The 16,369-nt window shown below is 45.5% G+C and overlaps 1 protein-coding gene across 1 annotated transcript in view; it reads left to right on the forward strand.

Moving 5' to 3' along the window:
* Nucleotides 1-16,369, forward strand: part of L2HGDH (L-2-hydroxyglutarate dehydrogenase) — a 46,433-nt gene that overhangs the window by 25,607 nt on the left and 4,457 nt on the right. The window contains exons 4-9 of the mRNA XM_073350201.2: nt 1,208-1,339; nt 5,686-5,848; nt 7,229-7,263; nt 8,101-8,268; nt 8,757-8,914; nt 12,901-13,032. Coding sequence (XP_073206302.1) covers nt 1,208-1,339; nt 5,686-5,848; nt 7,229-7,263; nt 8,101-8,268; nt 8,757-8,914; nt 12,901-13,032 — 788 coding nt within the window. The remainder of the gene's footprint in view (nt 1-1,207; nt 1,340-5,685; nt 5,849-7,228; nt 7,264-8,100; nt 8,269-8,756; nt 8,915-12,900; nt 13,033-16,369) is intronic.

The raw sequence follows: 16,369 nt of genomic DNA on the forward strand, positions 1-16,369 counted from the left end.
TGAGGGAAACCCTGGCGCACATATATTTGGAGTGCGCCAGGCTGCAGCCCCTGTTCCGGTTCCTCACAAATCTTTTATTATGTTTTTGGTTGCATTTTTCCCCTCACCTTTTTATTTATGTACTCCCCATCCGTGGCCTCACAAAGTCACGGGATCTCCTAGTTAACCTCCTCCTAGCCCTGGCTAAAACGGCCATCTATAAAACCAGAGAGAGGAGATTGGCCGATGGAGTTTCCTGTGACTGTGGGGCCGTTTTCCGATCCTCGGTCCATTCACGTATCCGGGCGGAGTTCCTCTGGGCGGCGTCCACTGACTCCCTTGACGCTTTTGAGGAGCAATGGGCGCTGTCCGAGGCTCTCTGCTCGGTGTCCCTGTCCGGCTCCCTTTGTTTTGACCCTTTGATTGGGGGAGAGAGTAAGGGACCCCAGCCCCAGCCATTGCTGCTGCGGACACCACCACCTTAGAGGGGTCCTTTCACACATGGGTGCACGTGCCCCCTCCCCCCTCCGGGTTGTCCACCCCACAGCCTGCCCCTTTTGTTGGGTGCTTTCAGAGGAGGGAATTGTTGGTGACACTCAAGCATGGCACCAGGTAACTTGATGGGTAACTCGATGGGGTGGCAGACCTTGAGAGTCGATGAAGCCCCCTCGCTCTGGACCACCAGGTAACTCGGAAGGGTGGAAGACCACGAGAGTCGAGGAAGCCCCCCGCTCTGGGCCCAGGCAAGCTTGAACACTTCCCTCCCCTGAAGCTAATGAGAAAACAATTGTGATTGGTTGCTGTGTTACACATTGCATATGCTGTTGTTTTGTTTTGTAAGTGTGTTATGCAAATAAAAAAACACCTTTTTTTTTTTTTTTGCAAAAAAATTACTCTCCTATAGCCATCTGGCCCGACCCTGTCACCATATATATACGCATACACGTATAATGTCTTTTTCTGGTGAAAAAAATTTCCCTGGAACCTAACCCCCCCATTTACATTAATTCTTATGGGGAAATTGGATTTGCTTAACATCATTTCACTTAAAGTAGCATTTTTCAGGAACATAACTGCAATGTTAAGCAAGGAGTTACTGTATGTGTTTAGTAAGGTCTTCTGTTCAGTGCATTGATGAACACTAGCTTTTCCTTCGCATTTTCGTGCACTGCAAATGTATTTATTACCATGTTGATGTCTCTCTTGAACTTTGTCATCCCTTCTGAAGCTAATAGTAGCTGTTGAACAAGAAGAAATTCCAAGACTTAGAGCACTGTATGAGAGAGGGCTGCTGAACAACGTCAGAGATCTGAAACTGATAAGTGCAAAAGAAATACAAGCAAAGGAGCCCTTTTGCAGGGTAAGTTGCTTATTATTGTTAAATGGAATGAAAAGCGGTAGTTTATCTAAGTGATCTGTTACATTCTTTTAAACACAAATCCTAGATGATGCTGCCCCTGTGGCAGTCTCAATGGGTTATATGTTCAAAGGAAAGCCTGCCTGAAATCCCAATGGTATAAAAACTGCCAGCAAAAAGGAATTAATTTATAGTACAGAAATATTTAGCACAAAACCAACCCTGCTTATGTATACCTCTTTAAAGAAATGATACTAGCCGTATTTTTAGGAAATGTTCTCCTAACCCAATTTTAGGAGATGCTGCAAAACCTTCCTCCTTGAAACCTCCACCATTGACACCTTCTTGCACCCAAACCCCCCCTACAAAACTCTGCCCAAAAAAACCCTTCCCTAAGTAGAGTTTTTGCCCCAAAAAGGGAAAAGTGCCAGAAATTCCATGAAGTCTTCTTAGACTTCGCTATGGCTATTGAGTTTATGTGAAGGATGTCAGATACTGTGGTGATGGGTGGTAGTATAAACCCCTAAGATAGATGGATTTGAGTGGAGTAGAGAAGGGGACCTGACTTCTCCCACCACCTTCTACACCAGTCCTTGTGATACCTATTCTTATCCTGCCTCTCATAATATTTCCTTCTTCCTTGGGTAAAAAAATCAAAACCTTTCCCCGGGTGCCTTCTTCAGTCCAGAGATCCGCTTTATTTCTTTCTTTAGGTGACATTTGAAGGGGTTAGATCCCTGTTGAGAAAGTTATTTCCGGGGTTCCAGTTTGAATGATCTGTTACCACACATCCTATCATCGCTCTATTCGTCCTGCCAACATGGTGCCTCCCAGCTGCTCCAAACTGGTGGTCCATGTTGTCCCTGTGAGGAAACCTGGACTTTCTGCTCTACCTTCGGTGACTCCAAACACATCTGCCAAGCAAGGATGAGAGGGGGCAATAAAAAACCAAAACCACTAGCGAGTGATGAAAAAAGTTAGGGTGCTTACCTAGTAGGCTGCTTTCTTTCCAACTATATTTTGAGCGATGATATGGACCTGCTGCTGTTCTAATTATAAGTGATAGACCTGTTCTGTCACACCAGACAATATCTTTACATTACAGAAAGCAAGTATCATTTCACCTTGTGATGCTTCCCGGGGGTACCCAGGGTTGTGAGGCACCTCACTCCCACCTGTCCTTAGCGGGAGGATGGCTTGGCTGTGCCTGCTGTGGATCAGTTCAAGGCTCCACCAGCCATGGGGAACACAAGCACCCCCCTCCAGGCATCCGCAGGCCCGCTTTCCAGGTTAGCGATGGGCACACTAGAACCTCCGAGCATGCCCCGGGAGTTTCGAGCCCTTCTCCACTGGACAGTCATAATATTCACTGCTCCCAAGGAGGCAATACACCCCAGCCTACCAGTTTTACCTCAGATCATCACTCCAATTAATATATAGCATTTAGATATGGCTCTAGTGAAAACAAGAAAAGGTTTATTTTAACAAAGAGTAGAGGTTCAAATAATAGCAAATATAATTATTAGAAACAAATGGCTACGTGTAAAATAAAATTATAACCTGCATTCTAGAGCCTACACTTATTTAACAAGGTGCTCTCATGTCTAAGTATTGTTCACCCAAAGATCCTTACAGCATTTTACAGCCAGGTTGCCTGTGACCTTCCATTCAGAAGGCGAACACACTGTCAGCTTGCTTCCTAGGTGAAGAATCCTGAGTGTCTCTTTCCAACCCCAGATATATCAACACAGTGCTTTGATCTTTATTCATAAACCAGACACCCTCCTGTTCCTTGTTCCATCCTAGAGTTTGCGGTCTCTTTTTGATTTCACAATCTTAATTACCTTGTAGCTCAGTGTGCAAATAAGCCTCCATTGTGAAGCAGACAATACACATATGGCCAGACCGGGTGTCAGTTACCCCCATATGAAAGAATCTGTCCAAAGCATGTTGCCTGCCTCAGCTCCTGGGGGAATTCTGCACCAAAAAATTAAAAATTCTGCACACAATATTTTAAAATTCTGCATATTTTATTTGTCAAAATAACAATATAATCACACCAGTTTCAATTATTTTGGTAATTTATTTCAAAATACCTGTCAGCAAGTATGTCTGTAACAATACAGAAAACAAAAAAGATTCAGGAAATGTTTCTGACAAATTGATTTCTTACTAGACCTATTAATACAGAACTTTTGAGTAACAATTCTTTTAACCTACAATACAGAACCGTGTTTCCCGCACCCCTCAGAAGCAGTGCAAAGGCTTGCGGGAGTCAGGGGTAACAGAAGAGCTGAGGAAGAGGGAAGTAATTGTTGGGAAGGAGCCTGGGAGTGAACTTGGAGGGTTGTTGGGTGTAGGTTGGAGAAGTATGGAACAGGCTTTTGGCGGGGAAGGGATTGTTAGGGAGCCTCATCCATGCAGACCGTGGCTGATATCTAGCCTCTTCCATTCAGTCAGGCACATCTGCCACTGTCCCCGTGTGTCCCTGCTCCTCCACTCCCCATTCAGCCAGGCATATCTGCATATGTCCCCATACTGCCCCCCCACTTTCCCCTGTCCCCCTGCATCCTCACTCAGCAAGGCATAGCTGCCCCTGTCCATGTTGACACCAAGCAATCCCTGGGTCACACACCTAGAGCCTAAAATTGTGAGTCTCAAATAGTGACTTGAGACAAAATAGAATCTTCTGTAATATTGATGTACCCAGGGTTGGACAGATTCTAATCACCAATGGGGATTAGAAAGCTTTCTCTGGGGAGTGGGAATGGTTACCAATCAGTAGTTAGGCTTTCCTCTCCCCCGTTCAGAGCTCCCATGTGTGAATTTTTGCTGATAGGATCTTTTCTCTATATAATAGTCCTGTTTAAAGCCCCACTTAATTTGCGATGTTACAGATCCTGCAATATTTAGCTTCCATCACAGTTTTGACAGCGGGAGTGCCAGCTGCCCTGGGACTGACAGCAGGGGCTCCTGCTGTCAGCTTTTCCAAATTACCACAAATAATAAGGATCCATTTTTACTTTTCCGTGATTTTCCATGTCTTGTCCAGAACTCAGCTGCAATTATTTGACAGTCGTCCTGCAATTCAAGTAGGGCCTTAATCATGTGCAATATCAGTGAATGTTGGGTAGCAAGTGCAAATCTTTATTCGGCTGGAAGCACGCAGTTCTGATTCAGACCAGTTTGAATGTAGTCAGTTTTTGTGCTAGAATCGTTACATAACACTTTGCTCTCTCATGTATTTCTTTACTGTAGGAGGAGATCAGAAATGTGGTCAGCCTGTTAGTTTCAAGACTTTTTATTACTGTTTCTTTTGTTGGAAGGAAAATTGGGAGGGAAACATCTCTGTATAGTTTCATCTGAAAGTTTTCTGCTGTTGAAGTGGTTTGTGTGGGTGATTGCTTAGAAGTTACTGTAGCCATCTAGATTTATGTGGTAAAAAAAGACAGACAAAAACCTGTCTGAAAGGGACTCTTAGTATTACCTTAATTTAGCTTTTGTGGCTATTGTGTAAAATGTATAGAAATATATGTGTGCATTAATAATCTGGCTAAGCATTTAGCTCTGCAAATAACTAAAATCAAGTGGGTCTGATTCAGTGCACCCTGGTAACCTGAATTGACTTCCATTGTCCTGAGCTGATTCCCAATATCCTGAATAGAAGAGAACTGGCACAGTACATTCATTATAAAGAGCGCATTGCACTGTGTATTAAATATATGAACAAAATTCATCAAAAGGAACTTAAAACTGCATTATGGTTTTGAATCTTATTCTATTTATCTATCTGAGGTTTCTGAGCACTTCACAATTTTTAATATATTTATCCCAACAGCTCTGTGAGGTAGGAAGTGCTATTCTCCCCATTTTACAGTTGGGGAGCTAAGGCATGGATGTGTTCCTTACCAGTGCGCTGAAAGAAATCAGTCATACAGGAAACTGAGTCCCTTCGATCCAAAGATAAGTGTGCCAGTGAGTGACATAAGAATTTCACCCGCCTTGCCTGGGCTCGTGACAGAGTAGCGGCTAGTTATTCTCTGGTTTAGGAAAGACCAGTTTTGGAAACAGACTAGTATTTCTGACATCCAGTTCAGGGAGTAACTCACAGCAGAGGTGATGTAATTGGCTTTTAGTGACAGGAAGCACTAGAAACAACTGCACTTTAGGGAAAACGCCCAGGGTGGCCATATACACATTATAGTGCACTGTCTGTGGTGCAGGATTATACAACCCTAAAAGCAAGGGTTGTATAACTTGATTTATGACTCAGAGCCATTTAGAGGCACACATCTTAGGTACCCACCCAACTGTATTTTTTTCCTGTAATTCATCGAATACCATTTCAGGGTGTGATGGCCCTTGACTCCCCACACACTGGCATTGTGAATTATAGACAAGTGGCCCTGTCCTATGCGGAAGATTTCCAGGAAGTGGGTGGCACAGTCTTGACTGACTTTGAAGTAACAGACATGGAGATGGCTAAAGAAAGTCCTTCAGAAAGTGAAGACGGTAAGCACTCCCTCTTCTCTCTTCCTTATAACATTGCAATCTATTTTCATAACAAGTTTTGCCCTAAGGCCTCTGTTGTAACTAAAAGTACTTGAAAGGGCTGTAGCTACTTTTCTCTTGCATATTTTTGAAACTCTCTTTTTAGTAAAGATCTGTTTAGCCCAGTGACAAAATTATGTCAGCTGGGATAGGTCATCAAACTGAACAACCCACTTTTTCCCAGGGCAGATCACCTTTAGGAAGAAAAGTTATAATTTTCAAGTGAACATAGAAAAAATGTCCAGTAAAATAGGACTCTCTCTTAGGTGAAACAAGTTATTCTCTCAGGATAGTTTCCGGCAGCTGAATATTGGGTGCACATGCTTATAACAGTGCTCTTTGCTTCTGTCCTGGAGAGCAAACTGGGTCTACTTCAGATACAGATCTCAGGACATGACTACACTTGCAGATGTAGAGCGCTTTGAGGTAAACCCACGTTTGTAAAGCGCAGTAGGGAAAGCGCTGCAATCTGTCCACACTGACAGCTGCAAGCGCACTGGCATGGCCACATTTGGGGCACTTGCAGTGGCATTGGGCACGGTGCATTATGGGCAGCTATCCCAGCATGCAGTTGACTGCAACGTGCTTTTCAAATGGGGGGGGTGTGGAGTGGAGTGTGACAGGGAGTGTGTTGTGTGTATGTGGGGGGAGAGAGAGTGGGTTTTTGGGGAGCTGAGAGCATATCAGCGTGCTGTCTTGTAAGTTCAGACAGCAGCAGAACCCACCCCCCCCCTTTCCTCCCTCCCTGCCTCTCTCTCACACAGCATTCCACACTAATGGTTGCTTTGTCTCGGAGCAGCTAAGCAGCCGGCTGTCAGAAACGGAGCTTTCAAAGGGCATATCTGCATTCCTACAGCTATTCCAAAACAATGACAAGAGCGGCCACTTGACTTAAGGGGACTATGGGACGTTTCCGGAGGCTGGTCAGAGCACAGTAATGCAACACCTCGTTCACACTGACGCCGTGGCGCTCCAACGGGGGCGCAGCAAACATTGTTCCACTTGCCGAGGTGGAGACCAGCAGCGCTGTAGCCACGGGGTCAGAGCGCTCTACGGGCCTTGCCAGTGTGGACGGGGAGTGAGCTAGTGCGCCCGGGGCTCCTTTATTGTGCTGTAACTCGCAAGTGTAGCCAAGCCCTCAGAATGTGGAAAGAGGTAATACAATACATGAAGGAAACAGAAAACGGTTAGGTTTCTATTTATGAATCCCATCAGAACAATGCTTGCTCCATAGTCTGGGGTTCCCCAGTTGGACTCCAATCCTGAAAAGTTGGCTGTACTATTGGTTTTCTTTTTCTAGCATGAATTCTATTAACCTCTTTACATCTAATTCTATTGCAGGGATGAAATATCCAGTTATTGTTAGAAACTCGAAGGTAAGAGCTAAGCCTAATATTGAATTGATTAATAGGGAAAACTCTGCTGCTTTTCTTCTTGGGAGTTACTAGCACGCTGTGACAAACAAATCCTATAATTCAAAACCCATTAAAACATTGGTAACATTGGACGTGCTGTGCTAGATAATACAACAGCTGTTTATGAAGGCAAACTGACATGGCACACAGATGGCAGGATCATGTTAAGATTTTACTGTAGTTTGGTAATGATATTAAAATATTTTGCATACTCTTTGGTGGTCAGTTAGATACACCACCGCTATAATAGATTCCAGCAACAAAAACCTGTCAGGGAGTTGCATGCTGAAATGGCACCAGTGTTCCTGATGTTTGAGTGAAATAGGAAAATTCCAAGGGGAAAAGTTCAATTACCTGGAGGATCTAAATCTCTGATTTAGGCATGATGGGTCTTTGTGTATTATACACACGCACATTTATTTTACAGGGCAAACCGCTGTGTTCCATGCATTGCACTTGAGGAAGGCAATCCAACAACTGATACATTAGTTATGTTTTTCCTATAAGAATTGTTCCAACTTTTGTAAACTACTTGCTGTATTACCGTTTTAGGAAGCCAGATGTAGATGCACTGCCCTCTCTTTCAATGTGGGGAAGGAAGAAAGAATATTTTCAAGAGTTAAATAAAAATAAACTACAAAAATGTTATCCACTTCCAGCATGCAAAATACCTGATCTTTCAAAGGCATGATTGTTGTTCTTTGTGATCCTGGCTTGTTTTTTGTGGTTTATAGGTTAATTTTTCTTCTTCTTCTTAATGTGTTGAATTTGTAGTTGTGGGGTTTGTTTTTTTGGCAGGGAGAGGAAATCCGCTGTCAACATATCGTGACCTGTGCAGGACTTTACTCAGACCGCCTGTCCGAAATCAGTGGATGCAGCCATGAGCCTCGCATTGTGCCCTTCCGTGGAGACTACTTGGTGTTAAAGCCAGAAAAATGCTATATGGTTAAAGGAAACATTTATCCAGTACGTAATATTCTGTGCATTTCACAATGTGAACCAAGTGCTGCTGAGACAACTTCATGGTTTTGGGTAGTCTTTTTTTAAAAAATATTAAGTATTGAATTGTTTAAATTAGAATTATGGCAGTCAACTTTCAGTAGAGATGCCCAGGTACACAATATATTCACTTGACTTTTACCAGGATAGCTGAAGACAAAACAACAAACGATAGTTATTATCACCCACCAAAGTGATATCTTGGCCAGTGTGAGGATAGTAATTACTTGGCCAGTGTGAGAATAATCTTGAAAGGCTGTAATAAACATTTTTTTTTCTTCTGTTATTATCTTTCGACCAACGTCTAAGTCCACAGTAAATCATAAATGTTTTCTCTGTGTCTCCTGCAAAGTAGCTGACTTTCGCATTCCTGAGAATGTTATTGGATCAAACAATTACATTGTTGTCTCTGAATCTGTTTTGTACGGGGTTACAGTTCTCATTTTCTGCTGCAGGTTCCTGATCCTCGGTTTCCCTTTCTGGGAGTTCATTTCACACCGAGGATGGATGGCAATGTTTGGCTTGGTCCTAATGCAGTGCTAGCCTTTAAGCGAGAGGGTTATAAACTGTATGACTTCAGTGCCAGAGACTTTATAGATGCAGTTGTATACAGGTAATATCTTCATTTCAGTGGGTGGTGGTTGTTTTTTGCTGAATGAAGGGGTCCACCACTTCTCTGTCAGAAGCTCCCCACTTTTGTCACACCCCCACTCTGAGTGCCCTGTATCTCATTTGCCTCCTTTGGAGGAGGCAGGAATGAGACTGTCTCTGTGTAGAGGAGGTCAGTGTTGAGTGACACAAGGCACTTGTTTTCCATTCCACACACCCAAACAGTACCTGATTGTGTTTGCACTAAAGAGAAGGGATGTGAACAAATTGGAGAGAGTCCAGCGGAGGGCAATGAAAATTATTAGGGGGCTGGGGCACATGACTTATGAGGAGAGGCTGCGGGAACTGGGGTTATTTAGTTTGCAGAAAAGAAGAGTATGGGGGGATTTGATAGCAGCCTTCAACTACCTGAAAGGGGGTTCCAAAGAGGATGGATCTAGACTGTTCTCAGTGGTAGCAGATGACAGAACGAGGAGTAATGGTCCCAAATTGTGGTGGGAGAGGTTTAGGTTGGATATTAGGAAAAACTTTTTCACTAGGAGGGTGGTGAAGCACTGGAATGCGTTACCTAGGGAGGTGGTGGAATCTCCTTCCTTTGAAGTTTTTAAGGTCAGGCTTGACAAAGCCTTGGCTGGGATGATTCAGTTGGGGATTGATCCTGCTTTGAGCAGGGATTGGACTAGATGATCTCCTGAGGTCTCTTCCAATCCTAATATTCTATGATTCATTATCCCTGAGGGAGCTCAGCAGAAAGTCCAAATGTGACTAATTTTCCTTTCTTTAAGGATACAGTTTGCAACATGCCTGTATAGGTGACCAGAGGGATTTTAGCTGTGTGGAATGGTTAATAATTCTCTCTCATGCACACAAATCAGGCAGAAGATAGGCACCTTCCCCCTCCTCAGAAGCTCATTGCTCTTTTCCTAATGGTTGTGGAAGATGTCTCTGGAGTGGTTTCTGTCTCCTCCTCTAAATGTGTGTAGGGTTTTCGATCCTTTGTCCTCTGATCTCCCAAAGAAGAATCCCAAAGTTATCTCTGGATGCTAGTTCCTCCTAATGTCCGCAGAAATAGCTTCATTTTTAAAACTTACATGAGCTTGTAGCAGGCTTCACTTAGGGGCCAGCTGCCCTAGCGGTCAGGCCTCAGCCAAACAGTTTCTCCAAGCCTGCAGACAGTTTCTCAGCAGTCCAGGGGCCTGTCAGCCAAGCCACAGTCCATCACCCTCACAGAGTCCTCTGGGAACTCCCAGGGGGCTGGGGGAAGAGGGAAGGATAGGGGGACCCGGGCCCATGTTCTCCACCGGCTCCGGCTCAGGGCCCAAAGGGAGAGAGGCTAGGAGTGGCTCAGTCCTGTCTGGCCGCCACTCCAGATCAGCCTCCCCTGAGCTATTTCCTACCTTCCCTGTTTCCCTTCAGTATGGGACGTGGCCCCAGCCGCCTTCTTACAGCCTTAGTAGTTGAGGGCATCAGCTGAGGGAGGGGATGCTTCCTAGGTCACCCTCAGAGTCCAGTTGTCCCCTCACTTAGTCGGGGGAAGGGGGTTCCTGGCTGAGCCTTACTCACAGTCCCAGTCCTTCCCCTGTAGACTTCTCTGCCTCAGCAGCTGCAGCCTGCCTGTCTTCTTGCAGCCAGTCTCTTCTCCACCTTCCCCCATGCTGGACGGCCAGAGCTCTCTTTTAAGCAGATCCTCCACCGGGAGCATGCGTGGCAGCTGCTGAGGGGCAGAGCTTTCTTGGCCCAATATGTTCCACCACTCCTGGGACCTTGGAGTGGGGTCTGTGAAGCCCATCACAGAGCTCTAAAAACCAGTCTGACTAGTGTAGGGAAGGTGTCCTTCACTGGAGGAAAGAGTGATTGTGACGTTTCACTCTATGCGATTTTATGAAAATATGCTAATGAGTGTGAATATAATGTAACTGGAATATGCTTCGTGCAAAAGGTCTCTTGTAAGGTATCATTACAAAGCTTATAATCTTTATAATACTGAGCGTGGTCATCCTATTTGTATAAATGTATCACTCTTGTATCTGAAACTAGAAATACGAAATATAACCCTGAGGTCCTATTGTAGTTATGCAAAGTGTGGGCTGTTAATGGTGGTTTGGAATCTTGATGGCTCCCATCAGCCAGGACAGTTGACTGTGGATGGCTCTGGTTGCAGGCCTTCCTGTGTGTCAGACTGGGAGGAATGAGGGCTTGGAGTCTTACAGTGACATGTGAACATGTCACCTGAACTGGAATCCATCTTTAACCAGGTTTCAGAGTAACAGCCGTGTTAGTCTGTATTCGCAAAAAGAAAAGGAGTACTTGTGGCACCTTAGAGACTAACCAATTTATTAGAGCATAAGCTTTCGTGAGCTACAGCTCACTTCATCAGCATCACTTCCACGATATGCATCTGATGAAGTGAGCTGTAGCTCACGAAAGCTTATGCTCTAATAAATTGGTTAGTCTCTGAGGTGCCATCTTTAACCAGGTGCTTTTCCATTGAGAAGGAGGGGTGGGAACCCAGAGAGGACAAAGGATTCCTGCCTTGTGCAAAAGATATATATAAGGGGATGGAACAGAACAAAGGGAGTGGCAGTCATAGAATCATAGAATATCAGGGTTGGAAGGGACCTCAGGAGGTCATCTAGTCCAACTCCCTGCTCAAAGCAGGACCAATCCCCAATTTTTGCCTCACATCCCTAAATGGCCCCCTCAAGGATTGAACTCACAACCCTGGGTTTAGCAGGCCAATGTTCAAACCACTGAGCTATCCCTCCCCCCATGAGAAACCCCCAAGCTACCACCTGAGTTGGAACAAGAACTGTACCCAGTGGCGTAGCCAGGTGGAAAAAGGGGGAGTGGAGATAAAAAAAGGCATCAACCCCTGGTACTCACCCGGCAGCGCTCCGGGTGTTCAGCAGCACTTTGGCATCGGGTCCGTCACTCGCTCCGGATCTCTCCCCCACCCCCCTTCCCCGCCATCGCAATGCCTCCGAAGTCCGGGGCGAGTGGAGGACCCGATGCCAAAGTGCTGCTGAAGACCCGGAGCGCCGCCAGGTGAGTAAAAATTTAAAAGGCGCCAAAGAATTAAAAAGACGGCACTTCTGCTTGGTGGGGGAGCAGCCGCTGCCCCGCTCCCCCCCAGCTACGCTACTGATCGTACCGGGGAAAGGGTTGTGCCCAGACTAGGAAGGCGTCTAGTCTGTGAAAGAAATTTATTGAAATGTCTCTGAGGGTGAGATTTTATCTGTATTCTGTTTTCTTACTGTATTAGGCTTAGACTTGCGTGTTTTATTTTATTTTGCTTGGTAATTCACTTAAATCCTACTTTCTGTATTTAATAAAATCACTTTTTCCTTATTAATTAACCCAGAGTATGTATTAATACCTGGGGGGAGGGGGGGGGAGGAACAGCTGTGCATCTCTCTCTATCAGTGTTATAGAGGGCGAACAATTTATGAGTTTACCCTGTATAACCTTTATACAGGGTAAAACGGATTTATTTGAGGTTGGACCCCATTGGGAGCTGGGCATCTGAGCGCTGGAGACAGGAACACTTCTTAAGCTGTTTTCAGTTAAGCCTGCAATTTGTGGGACGTAGTTCAGACCTGGTCTGTGTTTGTAGCAGGCTAGCGTGTCTGGCACAGCCAGGCAGGGTGTCGGAGTCCCAGGCTGGCAGGGAAAACGGGCTCAGAGGTAGTCTCGGCACATCAGTTGGCAGTCCCAAGGGGGTTTCTGTGGTCCAACCTGTTACAGGGAAGGAATCCTACACTGGAGGAAAGGGTGATGTCCTTAGAAGCAGGAGCCATGTGGTAATTTTCTTAGCCAATACGAGAAGGTCATTGGATGGTGGGGGTGGGAAGCTGATTGCACAATCCATATTTAATACTGTGTGTAGATTGTAATGATTTCATATAGTACGTTATCAGAGGTGTAAATCTGCACTTAGTATACAGGATGCCATTCTGTTATCTGCAGATGTTGTTTTGTCTCACTCTCTAGTGGTTTATGGAAACTGGTGTTCAGAAACATCTCTTACGGAATGAGTGAAATGTACAGAGCATGTTTCCTTAGTGCACAGGTGAAGCAACTTCAAAAGTTCATCCCTGAAGTTACCATCAGTGATATACTCAGGTAAAAACACTGTTTGTTTGTTAAACCTTATTGTACAGATTCATACATCTGACATTAGTTCCCTCCTTCCCAACTGAGATTTAGCTTGGAAAACTGCTAATATATCCTGGGGAGGGAGCAAATTTGACACTGATACTCAGAGAGGGAGAAATCTGGGAGGTAGTAAAGTTGGACGAGAACTAGGGTTGACAGGGGCTATAGGTGAGTGTTTGTAATGTGATAGAGAAGTGAAAAAGGCCAATGCCATTTGGCCTGTATACTCAAAAGCTTCGTTTCACAGGAGGAGATAATAGTCCCTCTGTATGACCAGTCTGATCACATCTACAAAATCCTGTTCAGTTCATTGTCCTTCATTGTGAGAAAGATGGACAAGTTGGGAGGAGCTTAGAGAGTAGCAACAGAAATTATTAGGAAGCAGCAGAGACTGATAGGAGGAAAATTAAGGTAGCTAAAATATGCCCAATTTGGCTGAAGGGGACATACGCTTCTCAGTATTTGAAGGGTGTAAAAATCAAGAAGGAAAGGAAAGAAATCTAGCACAAGAAAAGTGAGCGCTCCAAACTGGTGGAATAGATAGCTGCCATAGCACTCTGTCCAAAAGTTGTCTGTGTGACAGAGTTTCCTTTTTTTCCGGACCATGTTTTTTCTTATAAGGAGAAAAAATGAAACAATATACTCTTATATAACCAGAAACAAAACAGAAAATCCTCTGCCTGGATAATCACCCCAGTCATGCCCCACTGGCTGTGGAACCCAGCCTTCCCCAAGCGTCCTCCCCTTCTGGCTCGCAAGCAGATCTGAAGGTTCCTGCTTTCCTTCAAGAACCTGATTGAGCCTCACGTCCTCAGTCTTGCTCCCGCAGAGCACCTGCGTGAGGTATGAGCAGAGTGTGCTTGGAAATCTGGTTGGCCTCTGTACTCTGTCACAAGGTCTGACTAGGAGTAATGAGGTGAAAGTGTTTGGGGAGAATTGAGGTTAAATATCAGGTGGTTTGAGCATTGGCTTGCTAAACCCAGGGTTGTGAGCTCAATCCTTGAGGGGGCCATTTAGGAATCTGGGGCAAAAATTGGGGATTGGTCCTGCTGTGAGCAGGGGGTTGGACTAGATGACCTCCTGAGGTCCCTTCCAACCCTGATATTCTATGATTCTATGATAACCTTCCTCAGAGGGCCGTCTGTTAGGATGGCCAAGAAATAATTTCTCTAGGGGAAGTGGCACGTGCCCCAGGAAGCAAGCCATACACGGCAACTGGCAAGAGACGGACTAGAGACCCTGACAGGTCTCTTCAGTTGGTAGAGTCTACGATCCCAAGTAGCGGGAATGCTGCAGACACTGCACAGAAGAGACCCTGCTGGGGAGAACTGCTCTGGCTTTTAACAACCTGTTCTGTTGGGAGCAGCATTGATGGGGGTCTGGGAGCAACAGCCTGCCCTCCGTATGGGGAAGAATGTTGTGGGAACGTGGGGCTTTTGCAGGGAGATGACAATGGGGGATGGTTGGAAAATGTGAGGGGTCAGAGGATCCTAGAGGAAGAACCCTGAGGTGCAAGATGGAAGAGGAAATCTCCTCTTTGTGACTTAGACTTGTTTTCACCTAGTGAAGCAGCTTTAGTGGTTCTCGTCTCTGACACGAAACCAGTAACAATCTTCTGATTTTCTGGTAGCCCCGGGGAAGAATGTTAGGGTACACGACACTGCAATGAAAGCCTAGGATTCAAACTCAGGCTCAAGCCTAACCCCCTCCCATCTACACACAAATCATACTAACTCGGGGCTTGGACGCAGGATCCCACAGAGGTGCAGGGTCCAAGCCTGAGTCAGGCATTCAAGCCCTAATGCTTGCCAGTGTAGATACAGCCCCACTGGACTTGTGCTCTCGAAGTCTGCCAAAAGTATTCCACAGTCCCATGGGCCAACTTTTCTTTGACCTTTGGACAGTCAAATTTTCCCACACTGCACCACGAACAAAGGGCTAGAGCAGCCATGTTTTGGGAGGGCCCTAGGAAGTCTGGGACATAGGTGGTTGGACTCGGGCCAGCATAATGCAGATGCCAAAGCCCTAAAGTTTCAGTAATTCATGGAGGTTACAAATGAGTGTAGACACTCAAGCCCTAGGTTAACAAACCCAAGGTCTTTTAACTTGAGTTCTACTAACCCTGGGTTTACACTGTAGTGTAGACATACCCTAATGCAGTGTTTCTCAAATGCGGCCACCAGGGGCTTTTCTTGTGGCCACATCCTCCTGGGTTGTGATTTGGAGGGTGGGGACAGTGGTCCCTCTCCCAGGGCCACCAGTGGGGGTTCAGCCCTGCCCCCCTATGGAGACACAAACGCTGGAGGTGCAGGCTGGTGGTGAATGCCCCACTTTCCCGAGGGCAGGTGGGCAGTCTTTGGCTACGGGGCTTTGGGTTCCATCCACGCGATAGCAGGCTCTGGTCCCAGGCTCACTACCCACACCATCATCCACACTCTGAGGCCACCAAAAAATTTGTTGTGAGAACCCCTGCTGTGGTTGGCCAGTGTCAGCTGACTCTGGCTCGGGTTACAGGGCTGTTTAATTGCTATGCAGATGCTCTGCTTGGAGTCAGGGCTCTGGGACCCTGCAAGGAGGGCGGGTCCCACAGGCCAGGCTCCAGCCCAAACCCAAACAGCTACACTGCAGGTAAAGAGGCCCCGTAGCCCCAAGCCCTACAAGCCTGAGTCAACTGACACGGGTTAGTTGTGGGTTTAACTGCAGTGTAGACATATCCTTAGAGAGCTCCAAAAGAGAGAACCAAATCATTATTGATTTGTATTGAAAGGGTAGGCAGGCAAAGCAATTCCTATATGTAGTGTTGTTGTAGCCATAGGATCCAGGATATTAGAGAGAGAAGGTGGGTGAGGTAATATCTTTTATTGGCCCAACTTCTGTTGGTGAGGGGGACAACCTGTGTAAGCTCGAAAGCTTGTCTTTCTCACCAACAGAAGTTGGTCCAATACAAAAGCAATTCCTAGGCTGATTTGCAGTCGGAAAGATGTAGTAATTACTTTTTGCCACAAGAGGGTTTTTGAGTTTGAGGACCTTTCAAGAACTCCTCCTACTGTACTCCAGTATATTTTGGAGATTGGATAATCAAAACCAGGTCATCAACTATTATTTTTAATTCCAGACTTTGGGAAATTAAAGGAATTTAGTTTAAAAAGTCAGCTGGCTTGAATAGCACAAGGACTTAAATACAGAGGAGGCTTGGAACTTCTTCAGATCAGCTATACCAAAACTATCTGAAATTTGCATCCCAAGAGGAAGAAACTTGCAGGGAAAAGCTCCAGACCCAGCTCGATTAATAACCACCTCAGAA

This window comes from Lepidochelys kempii, chromosome 6 (genome assembly GCF_965140285.1).
Source record: "Lepidochelys kempii isolate rLepKem1 chromosome 6, rLepKem1.hap1, whole genome shotgun sequence".
Lineage (NCBI taxonomy): Eukaryota > Metazoa > Chordata > Testudines > Cheloniidae > Lepidochelys > Lepidochelys kempii.